The sequence below is a fragment of the Aspergillus stella-maris genome (genome assembly GCF_047715825.1).
Source record: "Aspergillus stella-maris strain CBS 113639 unplaced genomic scaffold BDV14scaffold_115, whole genome shotgun sequence".
Taxonomy (NCBI): Eukaryota; Fungi; Ascomycota; class Eurotiomycetes; order Eurotiales; family Aspergillaceae; genus Aspergillus; species Aspergillus stella-maris.
The window spans coordinates 34111-58289 of NW_027396909.1; the positions used below are offsets into that span (position 1 = coordinate 34111).

The following is a 24179-nucleotide window of genomic DNA, read 5'->3' on the forward strand; positions in this document are numbered from 1 at the left end:
GCCCATACAATTAGCTTCGCCGGCGACCACCCTTTCACCCTTCCCTCGGTCATTTGCCTCTGCACCTTTGTCGATCCGGATCGGAAAAAGGCTGGTTGAAACACAATTAATAGGTTTACTCGTTGCGATCTTCAGATCTCGAAGTGGCCTAGATTCGGTCCTTGCATTGCCAGACACTGCACCCTCGGAGAAGCCACCAATTGAGCTGCGTCATTGGAAGATATCCGCTACTCGATCATTACTGGAAGTCCTTGTTTGCTTCCCTTTGCTCCTACCGTCGCCAATTCCCCGTTTCCCGTCCCTCGTGCCTGTCGACGACTTGACTGCCTCGTTCGACTGCTTTAGGAACGTGCTTTCTTTTTACAAGTACCAGCAATTGTCATTTGCTTTATCTCTATTAAGTGATCTTGTTAGGTACGTTGACAGCCTTAGCAACCGGTTGCCCTCCACCGGCATTCCTCCTATTCCTGGCTCCCTAGAAATCCATCCCGACATTCTTTCCCCGGTGATCCGCGCCGCAGCCCTAGCAAAACATTGCCCCCCTCTCAATCACTTCCCCAGCCGCTTGGAAGAAGGAAGCCCAGTCGTTGACGAAATGCTCTAGTGCTGGGTGGTAGTTGCGCGAAATCGTCCCCAACCACTCTTTCGACCCCTATACCATTTTTCAACCATAGAATCGCTCTCTACACTAGTTCTTCGGTTTGTGAGAATGCTCACTGATTTTGACGTCTGTTAAACACTGGTCGCATGGGGCCTCGACCCGACTTGATTTCTATACGTTGTACATGCTGGATCATACGAAATGGACCAAATGAAGCCTCACGTTGCGCCATTGAAGATTGAAAAGGGGGACTACACCAATCGACCTGTCTTGAACCGGTTTTATTCGCACGATCGCCAGATCACCCCTCCGACATCACCTCACAACACTCAGGACACCGTCATGGATGGCTCTGACGCCCCTCGGACGGTGTTCCACAACTACCTTCGCGCATTCTACCCATTTCACCCAACTGGAGACGTTTCTCCTTCGACTGTCACTCTACCATTGGATCAAGGAGATATTGTTTTGGTACATTCTGTTCACACCAATGGCTGGGCCGACGGCACACTTCTGGACTCTGGCGCTCGGGGCTGGTTACCCACCAACTACTGCGAGGCATACGATCAGGTTCCAATGCGCCCCCTTCTGAAAGCCTTGACGGACTTCTGGGACATTATCCGCGGCGGCTGTGGATCGCCCTTGATGGACTTTGGAAACCAAGACCTCGTCCGGGGACTGATTGCAGGAGTCCGGGTACTCCTCGAGAAATCGGAATGTCTCACACGCGACTCCGCGCTGGTCAAGAGCCAGGATGGACTCCGACGGAATCGCAAGGCATTGCTCTCGGATCTCACTTCGCTGGTTCGAACGACGAAGAAATTCCAGGAACTCTCCAGCGGCCAGCCAATGGAGGACGAGATCGAGTACATGATCGATGAGATGCTGCTCAAAGCCTTCCGCATTGTCACTCGAGGCGTTCGTTTCCTCGATGTGTGGAACGAGGAGGTAGGTCTGAGCAGAGCGATTGCGGAGCTCGAAGAGCAGCAGCAATCAGCTCTCGACATTCCCCCGACGCCTTCATCCGAGACCTTTTCCCCGACGGACACCAATTCTGAGATGGACACCGAGCGAAACGAGTCCAGACTGCTCAGCCGCAGTCGACTGGAGAGTCGGATGGAGAGTCGGATGGAGAGCCGTTTGGAAAGCCGATTGGATATGAGTCGGGCGTCGAACCGGGTGGACGCGTTTGACTCTCAACCCCGCCCCATCTCCATGACCACCAAACGCATCTCTGTCTCTCATCGGATGTCATGCACCGGCCCCGCCGCGACCGCCCGAAACCCAAACCTCGCCTCCGAGCGTCTTACGTCTACCTACGATGCTTTCCTGGGAGTTTTGGGATCTTTCATTGGTTTGCACTTGCAATCTCGCTCCTCAACAGAGCTGGTTGTCACGACCGAACAGGCCGTGCGCTCGTGCCGCGGACTTTTGACGGTGATTGAGACCGTCTGTGAGCACGATGCCAAGGGCAGCTCGCTCTTGGAGCAGGCAAAGGACACCATGTACGAACGCCTCTCCGAACTTGTCTTTGCCGCCCGTGACGCCTTCCGCCCGGCCCAGCCTGATGATGAGCTCGTTTTCATGCCCGATGAAGGCAAACGTCTGGTCGATGCGGCAACCGACTGCGTCCGCGCAGCAGGCAACTGCATGGCCAAAGCTCGTACGGTACTAGAGCAGAGCGGCGACTTTGAGCTTGCCAACAGCGAAGAAGCTGAAGATAGCGCGCTTGCCGCGGCATCCGACGAGAACTCTACCCCACAGCCGCAGCGCACGGTCGACGTGGCCGAGCAACGACCCCACGAGATGGCTCGACTTCCGCCACCTCCGCTGCAGATCCCCAAATCTCACAACAATTCTTCCCTATCCACACCTGCTCTTACCGACGACAACACTCCTTGCTCCTTCCAATCGCATGCCGTTCCCACTACCCCTGCTACTACCGAACCTTCATCCTCCTTCAACTCCTCTATTCTCTCACCCAGCTTCGACCAGCAATCCTTCCCTTCTTCTCCACAAAATGGGTCGTTTGACGACTCTTTCCGTCGTGACAGCCAGGCTAAGTCTGAGATGAGCGACTCCTACAGCCGGGGTGTTACCAGCAATGCTAGCAGCTTCACCTACAGCAACCTCCGTGACTCGGAAATGAGCGGAGTTTCCCAGACGTCGACGAGGGCCACCTCTCCCGACATCAACATGGTACCCTCGCTCAAGGGCAGTGTCAGCTATTCAACTCTGGCCGAAGAGAACGAGGAACTCGAAGCTAATGTCTTGGAAAAGACGTATGCGCATGAGTTGGTCTTTAAGGACGGACATGTGATGGGTGGTAGCCTTCGGGCGCTGGTTGAGAAGCTAACTGCTCACCAGTCGACTCCTGATGCCATGTTCGTGTCGACATTCTTCCTCACTTTCCGCCTCTTCGCTTCGCCTCTTGAGTTCGCCGAGGCTCTTGTCGACCGTTTCAACTACATTGGTGATACTCCTCACGCCGCTTCTCCCGTTCGCCTGCGGGTGTACAACATTCTCAAGAACTGGCTCGAGTCGCATTGGCGACATGACTGCGATAATGTTGCTTTGGATTTCATCATCGACTTTGCCACCAACTCCCTCATGCGAATACTGGCAACTGCGGCACACCGTCTGCTTGAGCTGACTGACAAGGTCGCCAAGCTCCAAGGACCCGTCGTTCCTCGTCTGGTTTCCTCCATGGGCAAGACCAACACAGCGACCGCGCAGTACATCCATCCGGACACCCCCCTTCCTACTCCACTGCTTGGAAAGAAGGAACACGCTCTCCTCAACCGCTGGAAGAATGGTGAGGGTGCTATTACCATTCTCGACTTTGATCCCATGGAGCTTGCTCGCCAGTTTACTATTAAGGAGTCGCGCATTTTTTGTGCCATCCTCCCAGAGGAGCTGCTCGCGACCGAATGGATGAAGAAAACTGGATCTCTTGCCGTCAACGTTCGTGCGATGTCCACTCTGTCGACCGACCTCGCTCACCTTGTTGCGGACTCCATCCTCCACCTCGAGGAGCCGAAGAAGCGCGCTGCTATTATGAAGCACTGGGTCAAGATTGCCAACAAGTGTCTGGAGCTCAACAATTACGACTCTCTGATGGCAATCATCTGCTCGCTGAACTCGTCCATGATCTCGCGTCTTCGCCGCACCTGGGAAATTGTGTCGCAAAAGACCAAAGCTACCCTGGAGTATCTCCGTGGTATTGTCGATGTCTCTCGCAACTACGCCGTCCTCCGTCAGCGTCTGCAGAACCACGTTCCTCCATGCCTTCCTTTCGTCGGCACCTACCTTACCGACCTTACCTTTGTCGATCACGGCAACCAGGCTGTCCGGAACCTGTCCAATGACGAAGGCGACATGTCGGTGATCAACTTTGACAAGCACGTCAAGACCGCGCGCATCATCAGCGAGCTGCAGCGCTTCCAGATTCCCTACCGACTGACGGAAGTTCCAGAGCTCCAGGCCTGGATGCAGAGCGAGCTGGTCCGTGTCCGATCCAACGGCGAGAAGAGTCTGCAGACCTTCTACCGCCGGTCGCTCGTCCTTGAGCCGCGCGAAACCCCCACTCCCCGCGCCACCCTTCAATCCGAGGCGAGCTCGTCTTCCTCGATTCTCGAGAACGCCAAAGACAAATTCGACTTTTTGTCATGGCACAACACCTCCAAGACCAAATCAGTCACCAGCAATGGCTGATCCCTCTCTACCTCTCATACCTAATGACTTATGATATTCCTTCTCTTATGTCTTAATGGCGACTTTTCTTGTCAATATTTTGTCTCTCACTGTTGATACCTTTCATATCTGTTTTACTGGCTTTGTTTTGTTACTCTCACTGGACTTTCATATTGTTTTGCTTTTGCAGCGACGGCGGGAACGGGATTTTAAAAGTATGGGCACATACAGGATAGAGCCTCGCGGCTCGACTGGCTATATAAAAGGAATCTGGAAGACAAGATCATGAAGCTCAACGCTCTGATGATTGTCGCCTGTCGGTCACTGATTGAACTCTGCATTGTTTGGCTGGGATTGTTAAGACTTTATTGTTTGGCATCGATACCTCGGGACTGGACTGGTGGACCTTGGGAGGAGTTATTGCAGCTTGCCTGTATTGTATATAGCATATAATCATTTACCATATATTTCACCAAGACATATCTAAAGTACTGTAGTTGTAGCACGTGAAATGAACCTTGGAAGAGCTCCTGCCGTACCGCGGTCCAGCCCACAGCGGAGTGTTCATTAATAATGCACAGCCTGATTTATGCGCATCCAGCCGAACCCTTGCCCACGTGACCCCGGAGGATCTGCGCCAAATCCACTCGAGAAATCAATCAGCCCATCTCCCCACTCTCCTTCTTCAGATTTCGTATTCAGGCGTCCGCCCTTTACGCCTGTCTCATACCATCATGTCTGCGGCGGAGAGAGTACCGCCGCTCTCAGCGCCCTTGGATGGCGAGAACAAGATAGATAAGGTTGATGTTCCTGGCGAACCGATGCCGGTGGAGAAGGCGAGTGGGAATCAAGGGGCGAAAACGCGAACAGAGGAAAATAGGCCCGAGACAGTTGCGATTGTTGGATCGGGAATGGCGGGCCTTGTAACGGCGCATTTACTTTGTCATGCGGAGGACAGGAATGGAGGGAGGAGGTTTGATGTGGAGGTTTTGGAGATGGTATACCTATATCTTCCCTTCTGTTTTTGGGTCGTCTTTTGTTGGAGGTTATGCTAACTGGGATTTAGCAAGATGGATTGTCGCTTGATTCGGCGAGTTATACGCTCCCTATCCCTGGATTTGAATCGGAGTCTTCTGGGGATGGATCTGCTGAGGGTGGGAGGCCGGGGTCAAGTTCGGGGTTGAGTTCTGCGTCGACTCTGGTTTCGTCTAGCGAGAAGAAGAAGGCGCCCAGAGACGCATCTTCGTCTCAGGGCGCAAGAGTCGACCTCCCTATGCGCGCTTTCGCAGCGGGGTACTATGATAATCTGCGACGGATGTACACGTACCTTGGTGTACGGTTTGGCGAGCCGAGGTTTGTTTATAGTCTTTCGAGACTGCCGTTGGCGACATCAGGGAGTGGCAGTAAGAAGGCCAAGGAAGGTGGCGAGGCGTACTTCATCCACTCCTCAAACAACCATATCCTCCCACCGATTCGACCGCCTGGTGTTGGCCTTTTGAACTACGTTGTTGAGGTAGCGTACCTACTATTCTGGTACGCCTGGTTCACAACCGCATGCTTCTTCATCCCACCGCTCTCAACACCATCACCATCATCACAAAGCACACCCCAAAAACCAACCTCAAAATCCGGAACAGGCGAAACACTGCACTCCTACCTAATCCGCATCCTCATCCCAACCTACTACACAACAACCTACTTCCTCCCCCTAATGTCCAGCATAACAACATGCACGCACGAAGAACTCCTTTCCTTCCCGGCATCTGATATAATCGGATATGCTGTGCAGACGTTCCGGAAACCGCATTACACTGTTACGGGGGGTGTCAAGGAGGCGGAGGGAAGACTTGCGGGGGGGTTCAAGGTGAGGTATAGGACTAGGGTTGGAAATGTGGTTAGTTTGCAGGGGGGACGGGTGAAGGTTGAATGGACAGAGACGAAGAAGGATGGGGAGGGGCAGGAAGTGTTCGAACGGGGAGGGGGGGAATACGACCGGGTGATTATAGCTGTTACACCTGATGTCCTCGGAAACATCTTCGCTCCCCTGAAAGATGAAATGAGATCCATACCGACGACATATGTTTCGACGGTCGTACATACGGACTTTGATCGCGTGCGCGGGATAAGCGCGTCCGTCGCAAACGACACTCGCTTACAAAGGAGAAAAATCAAGACATTCCTCGACACCTCCACATCAAAAGCATCAAAACCAACATTCCATCCCGTGCCCATGGACAAAATACCACCATTAACAGCAATGCACATGCTCACGGCCCCCTCAAAAACCGGCACACGAACAGAGTCAATCCACGAACACCCCGCCAACGTCCTTGTAAGCACATACGCCATGGAGGGAATCGACGAGTCGAAAATCCTACATAGTGTCCGGTTTACACGTGTCCTCCGTACATCTCGGAGTCGGGATATCGTGAATTCGATCTTTGGCGAGTCAAGCTCAAGCCCAAGCTCAAGCTCTGGGACGAAGAGTCTTTGCAGGGAGAGTGATGGGAATAGTGGAAGTGGAAGCGGAAACGGAAGCTGGAAGAGTGGAGATGGGAATGTTTTTGTCGTCGGTGGATGGTGCTGGGATGGGATGGTTTTGTTGGAGGGGTGTATTGTTTCTGCTATGCGTGTTGCGCAAATGCTTGGGATTGATGTTCCGTGGAGGGGGTTACCTTGATCTTTTATCTTTGTTACTAGGGGATCGAGTTGGCGTTGTTGATAATTGATTTGGTGAAATGAGCTGGATGAACATACCGCTGGTTGACGACGGCGTATATAATGACCTTCTCTGATATAGTTACATTCCCCATGCATAAACGTGCATGCGATAGATTAATTGGTAATTATTATGGTTTTTTATTTTACTCTGATTTTGTCCGGCCACATATCATACGTATCTACCTGGCCTTCATCGTTGCCGTCCGATCGTGCCCCAAGCACCATAGTAACTCTGGAGTCTGATTGCGGTGCTAAAAACACAGATACTACCCAGGTCCCATATGGATCTCAAGGTACCATACCTAAGTCCCTACGTATCTAGATAACTCTAATGACGGAGAGGTATGACGTGGATGGAACCATACCATAAGTGTTGGGTGTACCCCATCCCAGTTCAGCTATGTCCCCAACGTACCAACTGTACAGCTCTACTACGCACTCGTCGAGCTTTCTGTCTCCGGGATGTAGACGCGGTCACGACAGCTACGCGGTATACATCGTCTTCTCGCCCCTCCGTCGCAGCCGCGCATTCAGAAAAAGATAGATAATCTCCTGGATAATCGCCAGTGCAAGACCAGACGAAACAATGGCAATCATTATCACGAGACCGGTTAGGTATCTGCAGATGCATGGTTCAGATGAAGTACTGAGGCAGGGAAGAAGAGAAGATGTCCTTACGTCGGCGAATCCTCACCCCTAAATATCTGTGTTCCGGCTAGTAACCCTGATATGGCGCTCATTACCCACATGCTATATCAATACCACATCATTCAATCCGAATTAGTATTTCTCTGAGCACAGCAGCCATGAACATAGAACCGGGGATGGAGGATGGATGGGTCACTCACGAAATAGCAATACTCCTCTCCTCCCAATTCCCACAATTAACCTGCACCCAGACATTATGCACAGGGTGATAGCCCACGGCAAAGGCATTAACCACCGTCCAGAGACCGAAGCGCTTCCACTTGTCCGGGCCCGGTTTTGAACCAAGAACACATCTGGCGACAATCAACACAACCAAGTAGCAACTCGTCGCGGCTATAACAGTTAGCCCTCGACGCTTAGTCTTGTCGCTTATTGTCGCAAATAGGAATACGAGGGGGAGGGTCAAGGATGCGCCGATTGCACTTAGAGCGTTGGCTTGGATGCGCGTGAAGCCGAGGGACCTGCCACATACCATACCCGGTCAGTTCTGGGTTGCTTGGTTCTAGTTTGTCCAAGAGACGGAGGGTGAATACATGATAATACTAGACGTATAAGTGGTCAAGGGACTCCACGTCGAGAAAATACAGGCTGTTGCGAGGAAGTGCGGCCAGCGGCGGTAGTTTAGGATTGTTTTTTTCACGGTGCTGAGTGGGATTCCCCTTTTAGGGCTTGTGCTTTCGTTCTGATCTTGTGCCTGGTTCACGACCTTTCCTTGTCTTGAGGAGAGTATATACCTCTCTCTCTCTGAGAACCGTACCAATCCTTTGAAGAATAATGGTCTTGGTCTCTGCGGACTCGTCGGAAGTACAAGCAAGAGGAGCGACGCCACAACCATAGTCATGACACCCTCAACTGCCACAAGAATCAGACCAAACCCTCATACTCCCCCAGTCACAACAAGGCTCATCAGGAAAGGGAGCATACTCAAAAAGATAAACTGCCACCCTCTCAACCCACCCCGCCCATGCAGCCTCAATATCCCCGCCCCCAAAAGCGGCGAAACCGCATTCCCACCAAACATCCCAAAGAACAAGACCGCCGTTCTCCTTCCAATTTCAGCAGAGGTATACCACGTTGAAAGCGTATATATCGCACCGGGGATATATCCCGCCTCTGCAAGACCAAGCAGCATCCGACTCGCCAGGAACCCCGCGCCATCTTTAAGGAAAACTTGCATGGTAGCGATAAGCCCGAAGATGAATACCTGCGCGGGGATCCATTTTGAAGCGCCAACGCGCTGGAGTAACATGTTAGAGGGTATCTCGAGGAGTATGATGCCGAGGAACATGAGTTGGTTCCCCAGGTTAATGGTATTTTGCGATACTGAGATATCAGAGGTGAAATTGTTTGTTAGGGCGCTTGCTAGGTTCATTCGGTCGAGTTGGAAGGTTATCATGCCGAGTGTTAGGAGGGGGAGGATTGTTAGGTCGATTCTGAGACATCAATATTCTGTACTTATGGAGGGGGTCAATTGGGGGCGTTTACTTTCGTCGAGCTCGTCGTTCCTCCTCTGTCGTCCAGTCCGGGCTGGGACTGGTGGTGGTGATTCTATCGGAGTCATGCTGGCCCAACTCGATCCCAGCTCCGGCCTCAGTCTTGGCCTGTTCAGATGACATTATTCTGTTGCAGGTCTAGATTTTTAGCCGCATGGATATCGAATTCGAGAGACTCGGTCAGTGGAGATATAAGTACAAACCATATCCCGCCGAGACTCGGGGTTTGGTTGACAAGATCTCATCAAACGCTCGTGAGATGGCGTGATCAACATGGATATGGGTCTTGGGGTAGCCCTAACGGCTTGGAAGCATTGGCTGACGTCCATCCCGTCCCGGATATCTGGACGTTATGTGTCTACTGTCGTTTATTACTCTATTCATAGACCCGAGATGCTTGGTAGTATGGAATCCCATTGGGGCTACGCTTATCCCTGAGCAACCCACGTCGGCTTCATCGTGACTGGGGGGTAATTCGGCTCTTCAAATCTAGCTTATATTTGATAAATTGTAGAAGAAGGCAAGATCTAGGCGAGTGAATGAGGAGCAAACACAAATAATGTTTAATCGAACGACATTTCAGCCATAAACCTTCTATCCAATCGTTTACCACTCCTAGGGAGCCTTCATAGCCATCCTTAACGTAGACTCGTCTCGGCACCTGAAGAATTCCTGGGGCTGGTTTTCAATCACTATCTAGGCATTGTACCTACGGAAGGTACCCTTCTATGACTGGATAGTATAGCCAAATTTACTGTCCCGTAAGGTAAATAATGACAGCACCACCACTCTGGCTGCAGACATCACCATTGCAAGAAGCCGGCACGTAGCCGACACCGTACTGGCCCGCACTGAAGTATCCGGAGCCCCTGCAGAGACAAATGGAATCAGCAAGCCGCAAAGACACTAATACCGAAACAAAAAAACATAGATTATAGGTTATAGGGAACAACATACTCAACATCCAACCGATTAATAACCGACACCGCAAAACTAGAATCAGAACTGCTCACGATGTTAAACCAGTAATTTGTGCTCCCGCACTGCGTCGCGGCCGACGCATCATAGCTAACGCTCGGATTCTCCGCTGTGCACGAGACGCCAGAGAGCGTGAATGAGACTGAGGAAATGGATCCCGAGGATTTAGTCGCGCTGAAGTTCGTGATGGATACGTCTTCGGTTGTGGCGCTGACGTCGGTTTGGGGGAGGGCAAGGGCAAGGGGAGAGGCCAGGATGGCTGTTGCGAGGGCGGCGGTGATGCGGAAGTGCATTTTGAAGGGTTTCTTGGAGGCGAGGTGTTGTTGGTTGCTTTGAGGGCTGGACTTTTGTGATGAGGAGTAATATGGACTGGGCTGGGAGGGGGGCCCTTTATACCTTTCTGCTTTCCCTATACCTTGACCTCAATACAGGCGCTGAGAACTTTGACAGAATGTGTGGATTAGACCTTGAGGGCATTTAGATGAAACGGTCAGCATTTGTCTTCTATACACTATAGCCCTGCAACCTCGAACAGAGATGCCGGGGAGACATCCACTGAGAACCTTGAGGACTCTCCAATAAAACCAGCCATGTAAGCAAGCCTACGGCCCCTCCCAATGTACCTAGGTCTGCCTTACTAGGCTGAACACTGCGCACCCAACGCTATGATTTGGCCTTGTCAACCTGGGCGCCTCATTACCTACAAACCCCCAATTCTTGATTGAGGGCTTCTGACACCCTCCAGCACATCGGCCTATGACATGGAAAGGTTCACTCGTCACCCTTTCGATAGTGGGTTACATCACGCTTGATACGTCGTCATTTAAGAAGCCTATTCCACATCGCAGCCTATTAGCGCTAGGTTGCAATGGAGCCCTAGCCAGTCACGTACAGCTGTATACGGAACTATACGGAGACAACTTACCGCACTCAGTAAATTATAAAAAATGTACTTAAGGGAAATTGAAGCCATATGCGCTCCATTCAATTGGACTGGCTCGGAAATGGGAGACTTTGGGCCTGGGTAGTAGGGATTACCACATATCTGTGGGGTTGCTATGCGCTCGCTCTGCCCTTGCTAGCCTCAGTCAAGGGGTTGGTCAATCGGACGGGATGTGTGGGGGATAATAGTTATGTACAAGGAATACAGGAAACTATAGTTAATAGAATAAGGGAACACCACACCTGCAGGTTTCAGGTTCCAGGATAGTTGAATTATTGTAAGTAGTCACTATCCTGAACATTACTACCTCATCACAAGCTCGACAGATAATAACCCCCTAAGAACCAAGAACACCCTCAATGACTCTCCATCCCAGAACTATAAAGCCTCCTAAACCTCGACTCCCGTGCCAACAACGCAGTAGGCGAGTCAAACTCCACCAGCCTCCCAGCATCAAGAACCGCAACGCGATCGTAGCGATGGATGTACCGCAAGCGATGGAGGACTGAGAGGACAGTATGTGTCGAGAATTCTGTCTCTAGGACGTCTTGCATTATTTCTTCGGTTTTGGGGTCGACGCTGCCAAAACTCGCCCGTTAATCCTACATAGACTGATTGGGAAGGGCAAAGGATAGGGGATCAAGTACATACCTACTAGTCGCCTCGTCCAAAATCAAAACCCTCCCCTGCCTCACCATCGCCCTCGCAAGACAAAGTAGTTGTCGTTGACCCACAGACCACGACGAAGCCTTCATGCCCATATCGAGTCCTCCACCCTCTTTGATAACATCCCAAAGACCTAATCTCCGCAGTGCAGCTGTAATCCTTTCATCTGGAACACATTCAAAGGGATCAATGTTGAATCGGACTGTACCGGGGACGAGGAATGGCTCTTGCGTGACGACGTTCAAGTGCGTGCGGATTTCAGATGCGGAGTGGGATGATAGGTTTATGTTGTCGATGGTGATACTGCCTTGGCTGGTTGGGATCATGCGTAGGACGGATAGGATTAGGCTTGTTTTGCCGCTTCCTGAGGAGCCGACGACGGCGATTTTTGAGCCGGGTGGGATAGTCATGGTTAGGGTTTCGAGGACGGGTGGTGAGGTTGGGCTGGGTATTTGTGTTAGTCTCGCTATAACCCAAGTCTTTTTTTTTTTGAGTATTGGGAGAGACTTACCCATGTGAGGCTACCACCTCGTTCAGGCGTATTTCTCCGTGCTCAGGCCACACCGGGGGTAATGAAGACTGTAGATATCTCTCATCCTCCTCCTCGGGCTCAGTAGTAGCAACATAACTCTTCACTCTCGCCACCGCCCCAATAGACGTCTCAACCATAGTCCAGTACTTAATCAACTGCATGAGCGTCTGATTAAACGTCATAACCATAATAAGCACAACGCCAACATCTCCCGCCTGGAACTTCTCCCTCAAAAACACAACAGTCGCAACAACAATAACAGCCATAGCGGCCACAATCACATCAAGCACGAAACCAAGACAGTGCTGGATACAAGCAAGCATGTAAACTGGTCGCTGCGAGAGATCGAGTAGAGAAAGACAGGTATCGTTGAATGTCCGATGCCAGTGGAATGCACGGATTGTTGCTGCGCCGCTGACCACTTCTAGGAAGTGTGTGTATAGCGGTGCTTTTGCTTCAATGTCGAGCAGGCGCATTTGGCGCGAGGTGCGGAGGTAGAACTTTTGTGTGATGTAGAGGAGGACTGCGATGAATGGGATTGCGATCCCGAGGTATCGGGCGAAGATGGCGAGGATTATGACTTTTACGATGCAGCTGCTGGCGGCTAGTTATTTTGTGTTAGTTCTATCTGAAGTTTTCCTTGATTTAGGTGGATGAGTACGTACCGGCTAGAGTGTTAATACCTTCCAGTGGAAGGGTCATGTCGATTAGGTCCATGTCTTGGCTGAAGCTGTAGGGTAGGATGAGGTTAGGACTGTTTACCCTTCATACATCTTCATATATATATATTTAACACCTACCGGTTTGTTATACTCCCGATATCAACTTTATGGAAGAAATGAAATGGCGCACTAGAGTGAGATCAGCAACAGGGTTATCCATCAAAACCGGAGAGATTGACTTACCGCATTGTACTTTTCAACAAGTCATTGTGAAGACGCAAGGCAGATTTCGAGATAATTCGAATGAAAACAAGCCTACACAATCAGTTATCATTATCATCCAGTTTCCTGAATAATACCGAACTCGGTCAAATCCAACATACCAGCAAACAAAAACCAAAAGAACGGTCTCAAATACACCAAAGAACACATAAACACCAAGGTACATCCCTATCTGGGAGTTTGGATGCTCTGCATTGGCGTCCGTCCACCAATCTATCCAGATCGCTGCGGAGCTAGTTAGCACGGAAATTGGAAATACATCAACATGGCTACACTTACTCGAGAATTCGCGGAAAAAGCACCAAAGTAGAGTCAAAATAATGGTTGCCAATGCTATTCTTCGTCCAGATACAGATGCGTAGTAGCGATAGACGGAAAAGTCGCCGTTTTGACGGGTGAAATCGGTGGACGCGGTGGAATCCAGTAGTTCGGTTGTGGCTGTATCTTCGACGGGATCACTAGGTAAAGACTTCTCTGCGATCTTCTCATTTTCTTCATTGTCGGTGGTAGAGGTACCGGAAGACGTGGTCTTCAAGTTCTGAATATAGCTGTTATTGCTTCGAAGGGCGTCCAGTGTCCCGGTTGCATCGATACGGCCATCGGCTAATACGATGACCTCGTCGGCATACTGTAACACGGCACCTAGGCAGCAGCTATTAGCGAGGAAGTAAGGATGATAACATTTTTGCTTACCAGAATGTGTGGTAGCGACTACCGTGGTCTGTAATCGACGAAAGAGACCATCCTCTCCAAGCAAATTCTGCGTGATGGCATTCGTACCAGAAGCATCAATGCCACTGAAGACGTCGTCTAGCAGGATAATCTTGCATCGGGAGTAAACAGCTCGTGCCAGCGCCTGATTTCTCATTAATAACCTCCATAAGAAAGTTTGTGGATGTGTGCCTTACAATACGTTGCTTCTGTCCCCCACTGAGTGCTAAACCATTGCTACCCACCAGCGTCTGATCGCCGCGCGAAAGTCGAGCGAGGTCTCTTTCCAGTCCGCAGGCGCGCACCACAGTTACATACCATAATTTGTCCATTGGAAGTGCACCGAGGATGTTCTGCCGAATGTCGGTACTCTGCAGCCACGGAGTCTGCGAGCAGTACCCGACGGACGGAAGCTCGCGGTCGGCGCGGCCACTCAAAATGACACTCTCGCCAATTATAGTCTCGAGCAAGGTCGATTTTCCGCTTCCGATAGGACCGACGATCATGGTCACGATCCCTTGCTGAATGGTGAGATCAATGTCTCTTAGAACGGGTGGTGCGTCTTGTTTCCATCCCACGCTGAGGTTAGTGAAGGACACGGGTTGCTCGCCTGGGCTTGGTGCTTTGGAGATATCTCTGAGGTGAATTGAACCACTGCTCTTGTCAGGGGAAGTGCGTACGGACATGTCGTCTTCGTCATTCCCAGACCCGTGACGACAGTATTCTTGAATCCTGTTAAAACACCCTAAACACTGTACCACAGCCGGGAGGGCCTGGATAAATGTCAAAACAGGGTTTGTCACTAGTGAGACCAGGGATAGCGAGGTGAATGCTTGCGCCGCAAGAAGCGACTGATCGTGCCGGATAAGCGCGATGATCACGTATACCACGAATGTGGCCACTGGAGCTAGGTCGGCTGGAGAGTTGGCTTTGAATAGTTGTTAGCTCATGCGGATAGCTCGAGGAGGAGGAGGCAACATACATAGTACCAGAGTGACAATAAGCAACTTCCGAAAGACGGTAGAGGTCGCAATCTCGATATATCGGAGGTTCCTGATGATAGAGTAGAGCCTCTCTGACAGCCCTAGCATCTTCACTGCCTTGATGTTTTCAAGGGTATAAGATGTGAGGCGCAGCCTCTCCTCAATCCGTTCTATCCACAGCCGTTGATACTTGTTCGCAGCTGCCGAGAGCTTGAAAGTAGCTGCGACAAAGACTGCTCAACTTCATTAGCTGCTTGGTGTAGCCTGAAGAGCGCGATGGACAGGACATACCCAAAACAATGACAGCAGGAACGAGACAAGCAGCCCCAACCTGTCGTTCCAGTAGGTAGATGGCAATTGCTATATCAAGTAAAGACGCCCAGAGCTCATGGAAAACTTTGAAGCCATTCACAATACGCTCTACGTCCGTGCCCATTAATGTAATTGCCGTGGTCTCTCCGAGGTCGACCGCGCGGGAATTGACCGTTTGCTGATGGATAAGCGATATCAAGCCCCCTCGAATACGTATCATGTATCGGGCCGTTTGATACCCGTATAGACCGTTGAACACCTAGTCAAATTAGAGAAGCATCTCGCTAAAAGTAACCATATACTGACAGCCTGCCCAGCATAAACCAATGCAAAAGCCCCAATAAGCCCCTTTCCAGAGTCCATAGATGCATCTGGAATCCCGACCCAGGTCACAGTCGCAGTTATAAGAAACGGCTGACAAAAGGTGAACCCGGTCATCAAGAGTCTCGGCACGACTGCAGCAAGAAGAGGATATTTGTACGCCTCCAAGACAGCCCAGAGCATTGCATGCTTAGCTGACTTGTCTGCTCGCGACCAAGCGTATTGCATCTGCCGACCGACAACATCACTGCCCAGTTTAGGGTCAAGGTCTGGTAGATCTTGAACCGAGATAATCTTCGCATATCCCTGGCGAAAGGTAGCAGTAAGCCAGGCAAACGTGGCGCGCTTCCAGAAACCACTGAATGGTTCGGGGGTACCAGTCGCTTTTGCCGGGGGGACAAGATTGGACTCTTTTCCCAGTGATTCAAGGACCATCGACAGCAGTGTCAAAATAAAGCTGAGTAAAAATGGGATCGCGGCGCGGGTTGCACCAGGGATAGACCATTGTGTTCGGAGTCTGGCTATCCCCAAGAGAGACCGCGCAGAGAGAAAGCATACGAGAAGAGTGGATGGCCGAATTGAGCGAATGTGGTGGGCATAAGACAGGGCAAGTGCGCCGGATATTGCGACCAACTCCAGCACATCTGCCGGGACTGAGATATCATTGCGTAGGCCAGTAGAAAGGTCCAGTCCCCTAACAAGAACAAAAGCCAGTTGACAGATGTGTAGCGCAATCAGCGTCACCAGCTTACATCCCAGGAGGGTTGAGCGCTGCACTTGACGAGGCTCGAGTCGAAGCTGCCATAGAGCGCCCGGCAGCAGCGCAAGAAATATGGCCGAGGGCAAGCAAGCAAAGAAGGCGTCTTCAAAGTACACGGTAAAGTCAAAGGTGCGACAGGAGACATCGACTCTAGGACCAAAGACAGCATCGGCCGTTGCAGAGCATGCAGCCATTGTCTTTGAACGTAAAAACTACCACTGTTGGAAAGAAAAATGACCAAGAAGTGATAGGTGAGGCTTTATGGCCTTATCAACCCCCAACGGCAGTCCGAACTCCAGGCCTAGATGAGTCCGAACTCCGAAATCCTACCCTAAGTGCTTAGCAGTATAGTACCTATCATTTAGCGGCGCCACCATACCAGATCAAGTTGATGCATCTTTATCCTGAGGCTCTCATTGGACAAAGTATTGTTCAGCTCGTCAGCCAAGATAACGCTTTGAAGCTTCGATGTAACCCCTCGTATTGAAATTTGCTGATGCCTGCCATGCCGTTATCCTTGAGGCTCGAGTGCTGCTATGTCCTCACAGCTGAAGACAAGGGGTTTTCGTTGGAGCCTGGACTCTTGATGGTGGCATATGCATCATCTAATTTCAAGTACCTTTCCGCGGGCCTTTAGTGTATGGTGTTATCAGGAACATCATGGCGAATGATGGCGAGATCAGGCAGCAACCGGGTTAGGGTTTGATTGCTTAGTGGGAAAGAACAGGGTTGATGGAGTTTGCTCAATACTGCTGAGGCTATAATTTCGACCACTGAGTGGATTAAAATAAGCACAAATTAAGTACATCAATTCTTGTCACAAAGTCCAATCCATGGTTCAGCACATAGGTACACTTGCTTGTCATGTCGCCCTATCGTCAAGAAGTCGGTCCATCCCCATAGTCGCAAATCACCTCTCAGTGCGAGATAGAGAGAGAGAGAGAGAGAGAGGAGAAAGTTATCTTCGAGGCCCTTAGTTAATGCTAGCAGAGCCACTTCCACTACCCGAAGCCGAAGCACTGCCGTTACCAGTAACGCTCGCCTCACCATGCCCACTGCCCGAAGCAGAGGCGCTACCATTGCCATCAACATTGGCAGATCCCTCACCACTGCCAGAAGCAGAAGCACTACCATCGCCAGTAACATCCGCAGATCCCTCGCCGTGGCCAGAGGCATCAGCGCTACCAGGACCGTCGACGTTAGCGGAACCTTCACCGTCTCCAGAGGCAGAGGCGCTCCCGTCGCCGTTCACATCTGCAGAGCCTTCACCGCTGCCAGAGGCGTTGGCGTCACCACCGACTTCAGCTGAGCCGTCGCCGCTCTCGGAGGCGTCGCCGGAGACATCGCCGGAGCCGGAGCCTTCGTCGGGGGTAGTGGGGGAGACACCGGTGTCTTCGCCAGAGTCAGAGCCGGCTTCTCCAGAGCCACCGGCCCCAGCAGATCCACCGGCAGAGCCAGAGCCTCCAATTCCAGCGGAGCCAGATCCCTCAACATCACCAGAGCCTGATCCTCCAGCACCGGTAGAGCCACCGGCGGATCCAGATCCGCCAATAGAGCCGGAGCCGGAGCCCTCGTCGGGGGTCGTGGGAGAGACGCCGGTATCGTCGCCAGAGTCAGAATCAGAGCCGGTGTCTCCAGAGCCACCAGCACCGGCCGAGCCACCGACATCACCAGAGCCTGAACCTCCAACACCAGCGGAACCAGAGCCACCGATGCCAGCAGAGCCCGATCCTCCAACACCAGCAGAACCACCGATATCACCAGAGCCTGAACCTCCCACACCAGCGGAACCAGAGCCACCGACGCCGGCTGAGCCAGAACCCCCAACACCAGCCGAACCACCCAAACCAAGACCTCCCCATCCACCAAGGCCACCATGGCCACCAAGCCCCGCATGACCAGAAGCACCGACCCCAGCACCACCAGACCCCTCGGCGCAATCTTCGCCATTGGCCCCGGCACTTCCAGAGAGACCAGCGTGCCCGCCTAGACCAGCGTGCCCTCCTAGACCGCCGTGGCTTGCAAGGCCTGCAAGGCCGAAGGTTCGCTTGTCAACAGCAGCGGTTCTACCGTTGTTGGGGGTTGGCGCGGCCATGGCGGCGGCGACGAGAGCGAGGGTTACGGCGGGGATCTTCATTTTGAAATGGTTGATTGGTTGAGATTTGTTGCGTTGATTTGGGGAAACGAGTTGTTGTTGCTAAGCGCAGCTTAGGGTTGGAATAAAAATAAGGAGGAGTAGATTAGACGATCGCACAGCGAAAGGAAGTTGATAAACGAGGGGGCTTTAGAGCCGGAGAGCTGGAGAGAATTGGAATGGAACTGGATCGATGGTGATGATGGATAGGAGAACGGCGGGTATGCTGCTGGATTTTATAGACTTGGATTGCTGAGGCCGAGAAGTGTCTTAAGTTGAGGTTCCATCTATTCCATGTACCGTGATTTTTCCTATTAAGGGCAATACTGAACAGCCTAGAGAAGTGTGTCTTGCTGTGAGACATTCACCCGAGCTGCAATAGACATGATGCATGACCTAGATGGATCGCCCAAACGCCCGCCTTATCCCGAGGATCCCGCATCGCTTGGACTGTCTCATCTGCAAACAGCCGCTGTGGGCCAGTGAAGGGATACAAACGAGACAAGATGTACGACGATCTATGTTCGAGGGCATTATGCTCGGACGATCGATATGCTGTCTAGTTAATGCATTCCTACGCGTCGTTTTATCACACGCAAAGTCAACGCAAAAAGTGCGCTGGGGCGCGTGGTAGATCAGTGGATGCGCCATCCTACCTATTCATCAAGACAGATATTCTAGCTATGCGAAATACACTTCTGGCAATTAAGTTGTGCAGTTCAAAACTGGCTGTAGGAGGACACTTGAACATACGGCGGGATGGACACGCACCTGCGGTCCTCGTGTGCGTAGTGGGATGTCAATACACGAGGTCTAACCGTCCCTATGCTTTCGGGGGCAACATAAGAGTACACGATGGGCACTCATGTGGAACAGGCTCAGACGCCGAGCCAGTGCGTGCCGAGTGTCCGAGGGGTTGAGAGATCAGCGTCCCTTATCGAAGCTATGCAATGAGCAATGACCTGGCAAGGAGCACCTATAGTCCTGTGACAACTGCATTGAGCTAGCTGCACAGTTTCGCCTCTTCTCGGATTGGAATATATCTTGTATTTCACGGTATGTGCCCATGCAGATACAGTCGAGGGCTCTTTCAATGATCTTGATATCGAGACTCAAGAGGAAAGCCCATAATAGAAACAAGCGATTGTCATCTATTCTTAGTACAGCTGAGCCCAAGAATAGAACACGGGTGCGTAGAGATGTTTCCCTGCATTGAGGGATTCCATTCGAGTGAAAGAAGGAGCTTTCCGGTTGCTCCAGGGCCCATGAGCCGAGGTTCCCGCCCATGGTACCCCCAAGATCCCGCATCGCTTGGAGAGTCTCCGTTCTTCTCTGTTTTCAAGCCGTAAAACGGTATACCCGTGGAGGACTGAGCGTATGAACCCGTTCATTCTGAATCATCTCCCGTTCCTGGTCTCAGATTGAAACAGCCTACGGGTGCCCGGACCCATGCCAGCAGGTGAACACCGAACACACCAGGTCAGGATGCGAGAGCTTCAGACTTGGATCGTCTGAGCTGGACTCAGGTTCTCAGAGCTACAGCAAAGCGAAGATCCGATCGATCAAACTAGTCTGTGCATGGAACAAACTACTGCAGGTTCATACAACAAAGTTACGACGCGCGTCGCACCATTGTCCCGGTTCCCCATCATGTTCGAGGGTGATACCCCGGGATCCACACGAGCTAGGTAGGGGCGATCGATCGCTAGGGACGGGTGTTTGAGATTGATCTGGGGCGTCTATATCCGACTTCCGAGGTGCTGGGCTGGTGGTGGTGATATGCAGGAGGCCGAGGGCTACCTAGTCGCTCCCGTACGCATTGACTATTACCTACATAGGGTATATGCAGCAGCTGCCTGTAGTATACAGGTATCATTATTGGCAGACCTAATGTGCAAGGATTAATTTTCTGGTCTTGAAGCATGGGCTGCTTGCTCTATTGCTGTAGAATATATAGTTTCTGAGACTGGGCCTAGTCTGTCAACCCAGTACGGCCTATTTAGTATGTGCTTGCAACATGCGAGCAGGTAGGTAACACCTATCCACGGAACTTTGGGCATAGTTAAGGTAGAAACGATCGTTTCATAACCAAGAATGCTATCAGTTCCTTCCTCCGCCGAACGCACTCATGACTGATGACGAATACTGAATGCCTTGAAACTTTCTTCACCTTGTTCATTTTTGGCGGCGATGTCTAGCTTGGGCCTGTATTGCGTTCTTGGCCCAGGCAGTATTTTTACCTCCCAATCGGCAGGACCTGCATACGAGGTCAGTCGGCAGGATTCTGCTGCCTTCATGCACGGCCTCAGCCGCGGCGCTTACGGCTGCCGCTCCGAGCAATAAACACCACAGCTCTGGTTGCTGCAGCCTCTCGCGCCCTTGGATATGGCGCATTTTACCTGGCGACCAGCAACTGGGCTTGGGGCAGAGGCTACCATTTTATTCAAAATGACGAGAGCCTGCCGTGGTGGTTCTCGGGTGTTGGCTGTTTGTCCTGGCCGACAGGTGCCAGACGAACGACTCCGGAGGTGGCTTCTTCTTTGACGCTTGTCGGCTCTGAAGAGCGTGAGGGCAGTGAGATGAGACTTTTATCAGCAGAACAATCGTCTGCAAACAGATCGCCCTCCTGGTCTAATAACCTCCAACTCACCAACGACCGGGATCTTTATCGTTATGCGAAAGCCGAAGCCCTATCCAAGTATATCCCCGGCCTTGACCCCAACAATCCTCGAACTCGATCGTGGACAGGGAAGCGAACGACTATGCTTATATTACACATGACTCTAGCTATCGTGACGTTGTCCCTGACGATCGGCATCATTATCTGGGCTTTGAAGGCTCATCCGCCCAACTCTCGAGCGGTAGGCACATTCTCCGTTGGCGACTGCTCAAGTACTACTACATTCAACAGCGCTTTGCATGTGGTATTGAACGGTGTGGGATCTCTGTTTCTCGGAGCCGGAACGTACTGCATGCAAATCCTCGTCGCTCCATCGCGTGAGGAAATTACCCGTGCTCATCGCAAAGGAGGTGCGCTGGATATCGGGGTACCCAGCATCAGGAACTTGAAATACATTGCGAAAGCCCGGGGTGTTATTTGGCTGGGTTTCGGGATTGTTGCAACTACCATGCACGTATTTCTGAACTCTTCGATTTTCGCCTGTGCCAGTTGCTGCGATTCCGAATGCCATTGTTACAAATGACTTTTGGGTAGCAGGAGACAATTGGACAGCCTCGGATACTCTATCGCATCGCAACATGTCTTGGCTCAGGCCGATCTTAGATGACCTGCCTATGGTCTACAACCTGCAAAACTCGGCTGGCAATATGAGTCAACTGAACACCACTGAATGCGTCAAGCGCTACACGGATACCAGATCTGTTACTAGATCTCTGATTGCGGTTGCCCGCAACGTCAGCAGTGCTCAGAATAACGGTTCCTCTTTGATACAAGTATGGGTGTCGACTTGGGAGTCATGGGAGTCATCATCTTTCTGGATTTGCCGGGCATATCAGCGATCCTGACAGGATCTTAACTTGCTTGGGCAGTGAATGCCCCAAGTTCTGCAGTTGGAAATTTGCTGAACCCTTTGCTAGCAATTGGACGCTTTATTGGCCGATATGGTTAGAGGTTGACCATTGCTTGGTTGGCGACGAAGGAAACAATAAAGACAGGTGCGGGCTGCATTACAGTATTCATATCTTGGGTATTGTGGGCGTCTGTACCATTCTCGAGGTCTTGTTGATTTCTTTGACATTTTTTCTGCACTTGAACATGAATGTGAAGACAATCAAAAAGAGGATGCGAACTATGGTAACCATCGGGGACGCCATTGACAGCTTTCTCGATCACGAATCGTTTCCAGGCGATGGAATGAACGAGGACCACAGCCTTGCACATTGCGGAAAGAGAACAGTGATTAGTAGAGTAAACAACTGGCAAATCAAGTCCTCTATTTCGTGGTTCAAAGCAGTCAGTCTCAGAGTCTGGGTGGCATCCAACATATTGTGAGCTCTTCAATATCCTCGCTCAATTCGACTTATCTAATACACACAGATTCATCACAGGCATCACCGGCGCGGCATGCATGGTCGGCAAAGGGATCCACTGGATTGACCGCTGGGGCTTGGATGTGAGCCCCAAAGCTCTGGCACGGTTAGGCTTCAGACCCCATCCAGCCGCAATTGCACACAGCCTGGGAATCCTGCCTGAAGACACCGGCTCAACCGGAGCCTTAATAGGCAACACCATCATCGTCAACAGCCCCCAAATTATGATAACCTTTCTCTACATCTTCTACAACAACATCCTCACGCGACAGCTAGCCGCAGACGAATGGCTACGCTTTCTCCAGCAATATGGGAAAAGGTCATTGAGAGTTTCCTCGCCCAGGGGCATGCAGCGGTCCTCTTACTTCCTCTCTCTCGCTACCGCTGAAATATTCAGTCCCGCTCAAGATCGCATTTATCACATTACACTGGCTTATATCGCAGAGTCTTTCTGTCGTCTACTCGATTGTCTTTGGCCCCGGACCATGGGGCACTCGTCTTCCGCACTACGACGACTCTGGAAGGGGGTTCTCGCCTCTCGCTGGCATTCTGGCTACATCGTTTGGATCGGCACTGGTGATATTTTTATTCGTCAACTCTGCTGTTAGGAAGTACCGCAATGTTCCGCCGGACTTCCTGCTCATGGGATTTAACAGTAGTGCTATCAGGACGGTCTGCCGCGGGCCGAAGGATAACTGCGACGCGAGGTTCTTCCCTCTCCGGATGGGCGTTGTCCCGCTGGATGAGGGTGACGATGATCAATCGGAGCCGGGGAGAGTTCGGTCGCAGAAGCCAGATGGGAAGATTGTGCTTTCGACTGATACTAAGATTATGGAGCCTGTTGAGGGAGGGATCTATCTGATGCCGGGCTTTGTTCCGAGTAAGAGTATTTGGCGGAAGTTCATGGATAGGATGGGTAGTTTGAAAGTGAAGAGGGGGGCTAGGTGGAGGAAAGTCTGAGGTTCATGATGGAAATATACATATCCTATGAGATTTGAAGAAATGTCTCCCTTTTGCGTCTCAAGCATACTCTTCCATCTGGATTTATACATCAATTACCCTAACCGCGACACCAACAAACACGAATCCCTCCCGACCACCCGAACTCTACTCAACACAAAAAACATGCATCTCTTGCGAGCAGCAAGAAAAAATAGACAACAAAAAAACATACAACAGCTGGGATTCGCATGTGGTCACCCACCATACTACTAACCAGCCGGCGTGTGGCTTAAGTACGGCTGAGCGGACGGGAAGCCCTGTTCTCCACACCCTGTGGTCGTATGTATTAGGCTGATATGAATGAAGTCCTATACACTTGAAAATGTACCCACTGCGACAAATTGTTTCCCAGGTGAGCTCAGGAACATTGACAGGCTAATGTAAATCCTGAGTGGCTCATTCTTCCCGACTGATCTGTTCCCTCCTCAAGTATCATAACCTAGCCAAACAATCTTGAATTTTGTGAATACATTCTTATGCGATTCTAGATAGGTCTCATCGTATGCTCACTCAGTAGTCGCTAGTTCTGCTTCCCCTTATAACTCAGTTTTTTCTGGACTGCATCACCGTGGTCCTAGCGGAGCCGATGTTGGTGCTAGAAAATGATATAAGCTCCTTGTTTACTTC

General features: G+C 51.3%; 7 protein-coding genes across 7 annotated transcripts; 3 read left to right on the forward strand and 4 right to left on the reverse strand.

Annotated features, from left to right (window-relative positions):
- Positions 1-335: 335 nt before the first annotated feature.
- Positions 336-4447, forward strand: BDV14DRAFT_18545 (guanine nucleotide exchange factor). The gene has a single exon (XM_073770665.1). It carries the CDS (start codon positions 803-805, stop codon positions 4313-4315), a length of 3513 nt encoding a protein of 1170 aa, XP_073622031.1. The 5' UTR covers positions 336-802; the 3' UTR covers positions 4316-4447.
- Positions 4448-4964: 517 nt separating this feature from the next.
- BDV14DRAFT_185456 (uncharacterized protein) lies at positions 4965-7156 on the forward strand. The gene is made up of 2 exons (XM_073770666.1): positions 4965-5292; positions 5361-7156. Exons 1-2 carry the CDS (start codon positions 5029-5031, stop codon positions 6972-6974), a joined length of 1878 nt encoding a protein of 625 aa, XP_073622032.1. The 5' UTR covers positions 4965-5028; the 3' UTR covers positions 6975-7156.
- Positions 7157-7498: 342 nt separating this feature from the next.
- On the reverse strand, positions 7499-9339 carry BDV14DRAFT_194086 (major facilitator superfamily domain-containing protein; the record flags this gene model as incomplete). Its single annotated transcript, XM_073771878.1, has 6 exons — positions 7499-7634; positions 7694-7765; positions 7864-8184; positions 8257-8575; positions 8648-9156; positions 9209-9339. 6 exons carry the CDS (start codon positions 9337-9339, stop codon positions 7499-7501), a joined length of 1488 nt encoding a protein of 495 aa, XP_073622033.1.
- A 628-nt stretch (positions 9340-9967) lies between these two features.
- Positions 9968-10487, reverse strand: BDV14DRAFT_206035 (uncharacterized protein; the record flags this gene model as incomplete). The annotated part of the gene is made up of 2 exons (XM_073774833.1): positions 9968-10085; positions 10174-10487. 2 exons carry the CDS (start codon positions 10485-10487, stop codon positions 9968-9970), a joined length of 432 nt encoding a protein of 143 aa, XP_073622034.1.
- A 700-nt stretch (positions 10488-11187) lies between these two features.
- BDV14DRAFT_185460 (P-loop containing nucleoside triphosphate hydrolase protein) lies at positions 11188-16586 on the reverse strand. Its single transcript, XM_073770667.1, has 13 exons — positions 15592-16586; positions 15265-15544; positions 14973-15206; positions 14188-14918; positions 13973-14135; positions 13559-13921; positions 13381-13504; positions 13241-13312; positions 13136-13186; positions 13001-13065; positions 12315-12939; positions 11789-12247; positions 11188-11716 (listed from the first exon to the last, which is right to left on the reverse strand). Exons 1-13 carry the CDS (start codon positions 16558-16560, stop codon positions 11494-11496), a joined length of 4359 nt encoding a protein of 1452 aa, XP_073622035.1. The 5' UTR covers positions 16561-16586; the 3' UTR covers positions 11188-11493.
- A 753-nt stretch (positions 16587-17339) lies between these two features.
- BDV14DRAFT_206037 (uncharacterized protein) lies at positions 17340-18503 on the reverse strand (the record flags this gene model as incomplete). The annotated part of the gene is made up of 1 exon (XM_073774834.1): positions 17340-18503. The coding sequence occupies one exon, from the start codon at positions 18501-18503 to the stop codon at positions 17340-17342; it is 1164 nt and encodes a 387-aa protein (XP_073622036.1).
- Positions 18504-22311: 3808 nt separating this feature from the next.
- On the forward strand, positions 22312-23510 carry BDV14DRAFT_206038 (uncharacterized protein; the record flags this gene model as incomplete). The annotated part of the gene is made up of 3 exons (XM_073774835.1): positions 22312-22508; positions 22558-22879; positions 22995-23510. The coding sequence occupies 3 exons, from the start codon at positions 22312-22314 to the stop codon at positions 23508-23510; spliced, it is 1035 nt and encodes a 344-aa protein (XP_073622037.1).
- Positions 23511-24179: the final 669 nt, after the last annotated feature.

What these genes read in the sequence shown, in the direction of transcription:
- BDV14DRAFT_18545 (XM_073770665.1), top strand. Translation starts at nt 803, where the DNA reads ATGGACCAAATGAAGCCTCACGTTGCGCCATTGAAGATTGAAAAGGGG.
- BDV14DRAFT_185456 (XM_073770666.1), top strand. Translation starts at nt 5,029, where the DNA reads ATGTCTGCGGCGGAGAGAGTACCGCCGCTCTCAGCGCCCTTGGATGGC. An exon ending in ATGTGGAGGTTTTGGAGATG is followed by an intron (nt 5,293 to 5,360) that starts GTATACCTATAT and finishes ACTGGGATTTAG; the next exon opens with CAAGATGGATTGTCGCTTGA.
- BDV14DRAFT_185460 (XM_073770667.1), bottom strand. Translation starts at nt 16,560, where the DNA reads ATGGCTGCATGCTCTGCAACGGCCGATGCTGTCTTTGGTCCTAGAGTC. An exon ending in AGGTATTAACACTCTAGCCG is followed by an intron (nt 12,940 to 13,000) that starts GTACGTACTCAT and finishes CAAAATAACTAG; the next exon opens with CCGCCAGCAGCTGCATCGTA. An exon ending in TTGGACGAGGCGACTAGTAG is followed by an intron (nt 11,717 to 11,788) that starts GTATGTACTTGA and finishes GAGTTTTGGCAG; the next exon opens with CGTCGACCCCAAAACCGAAG.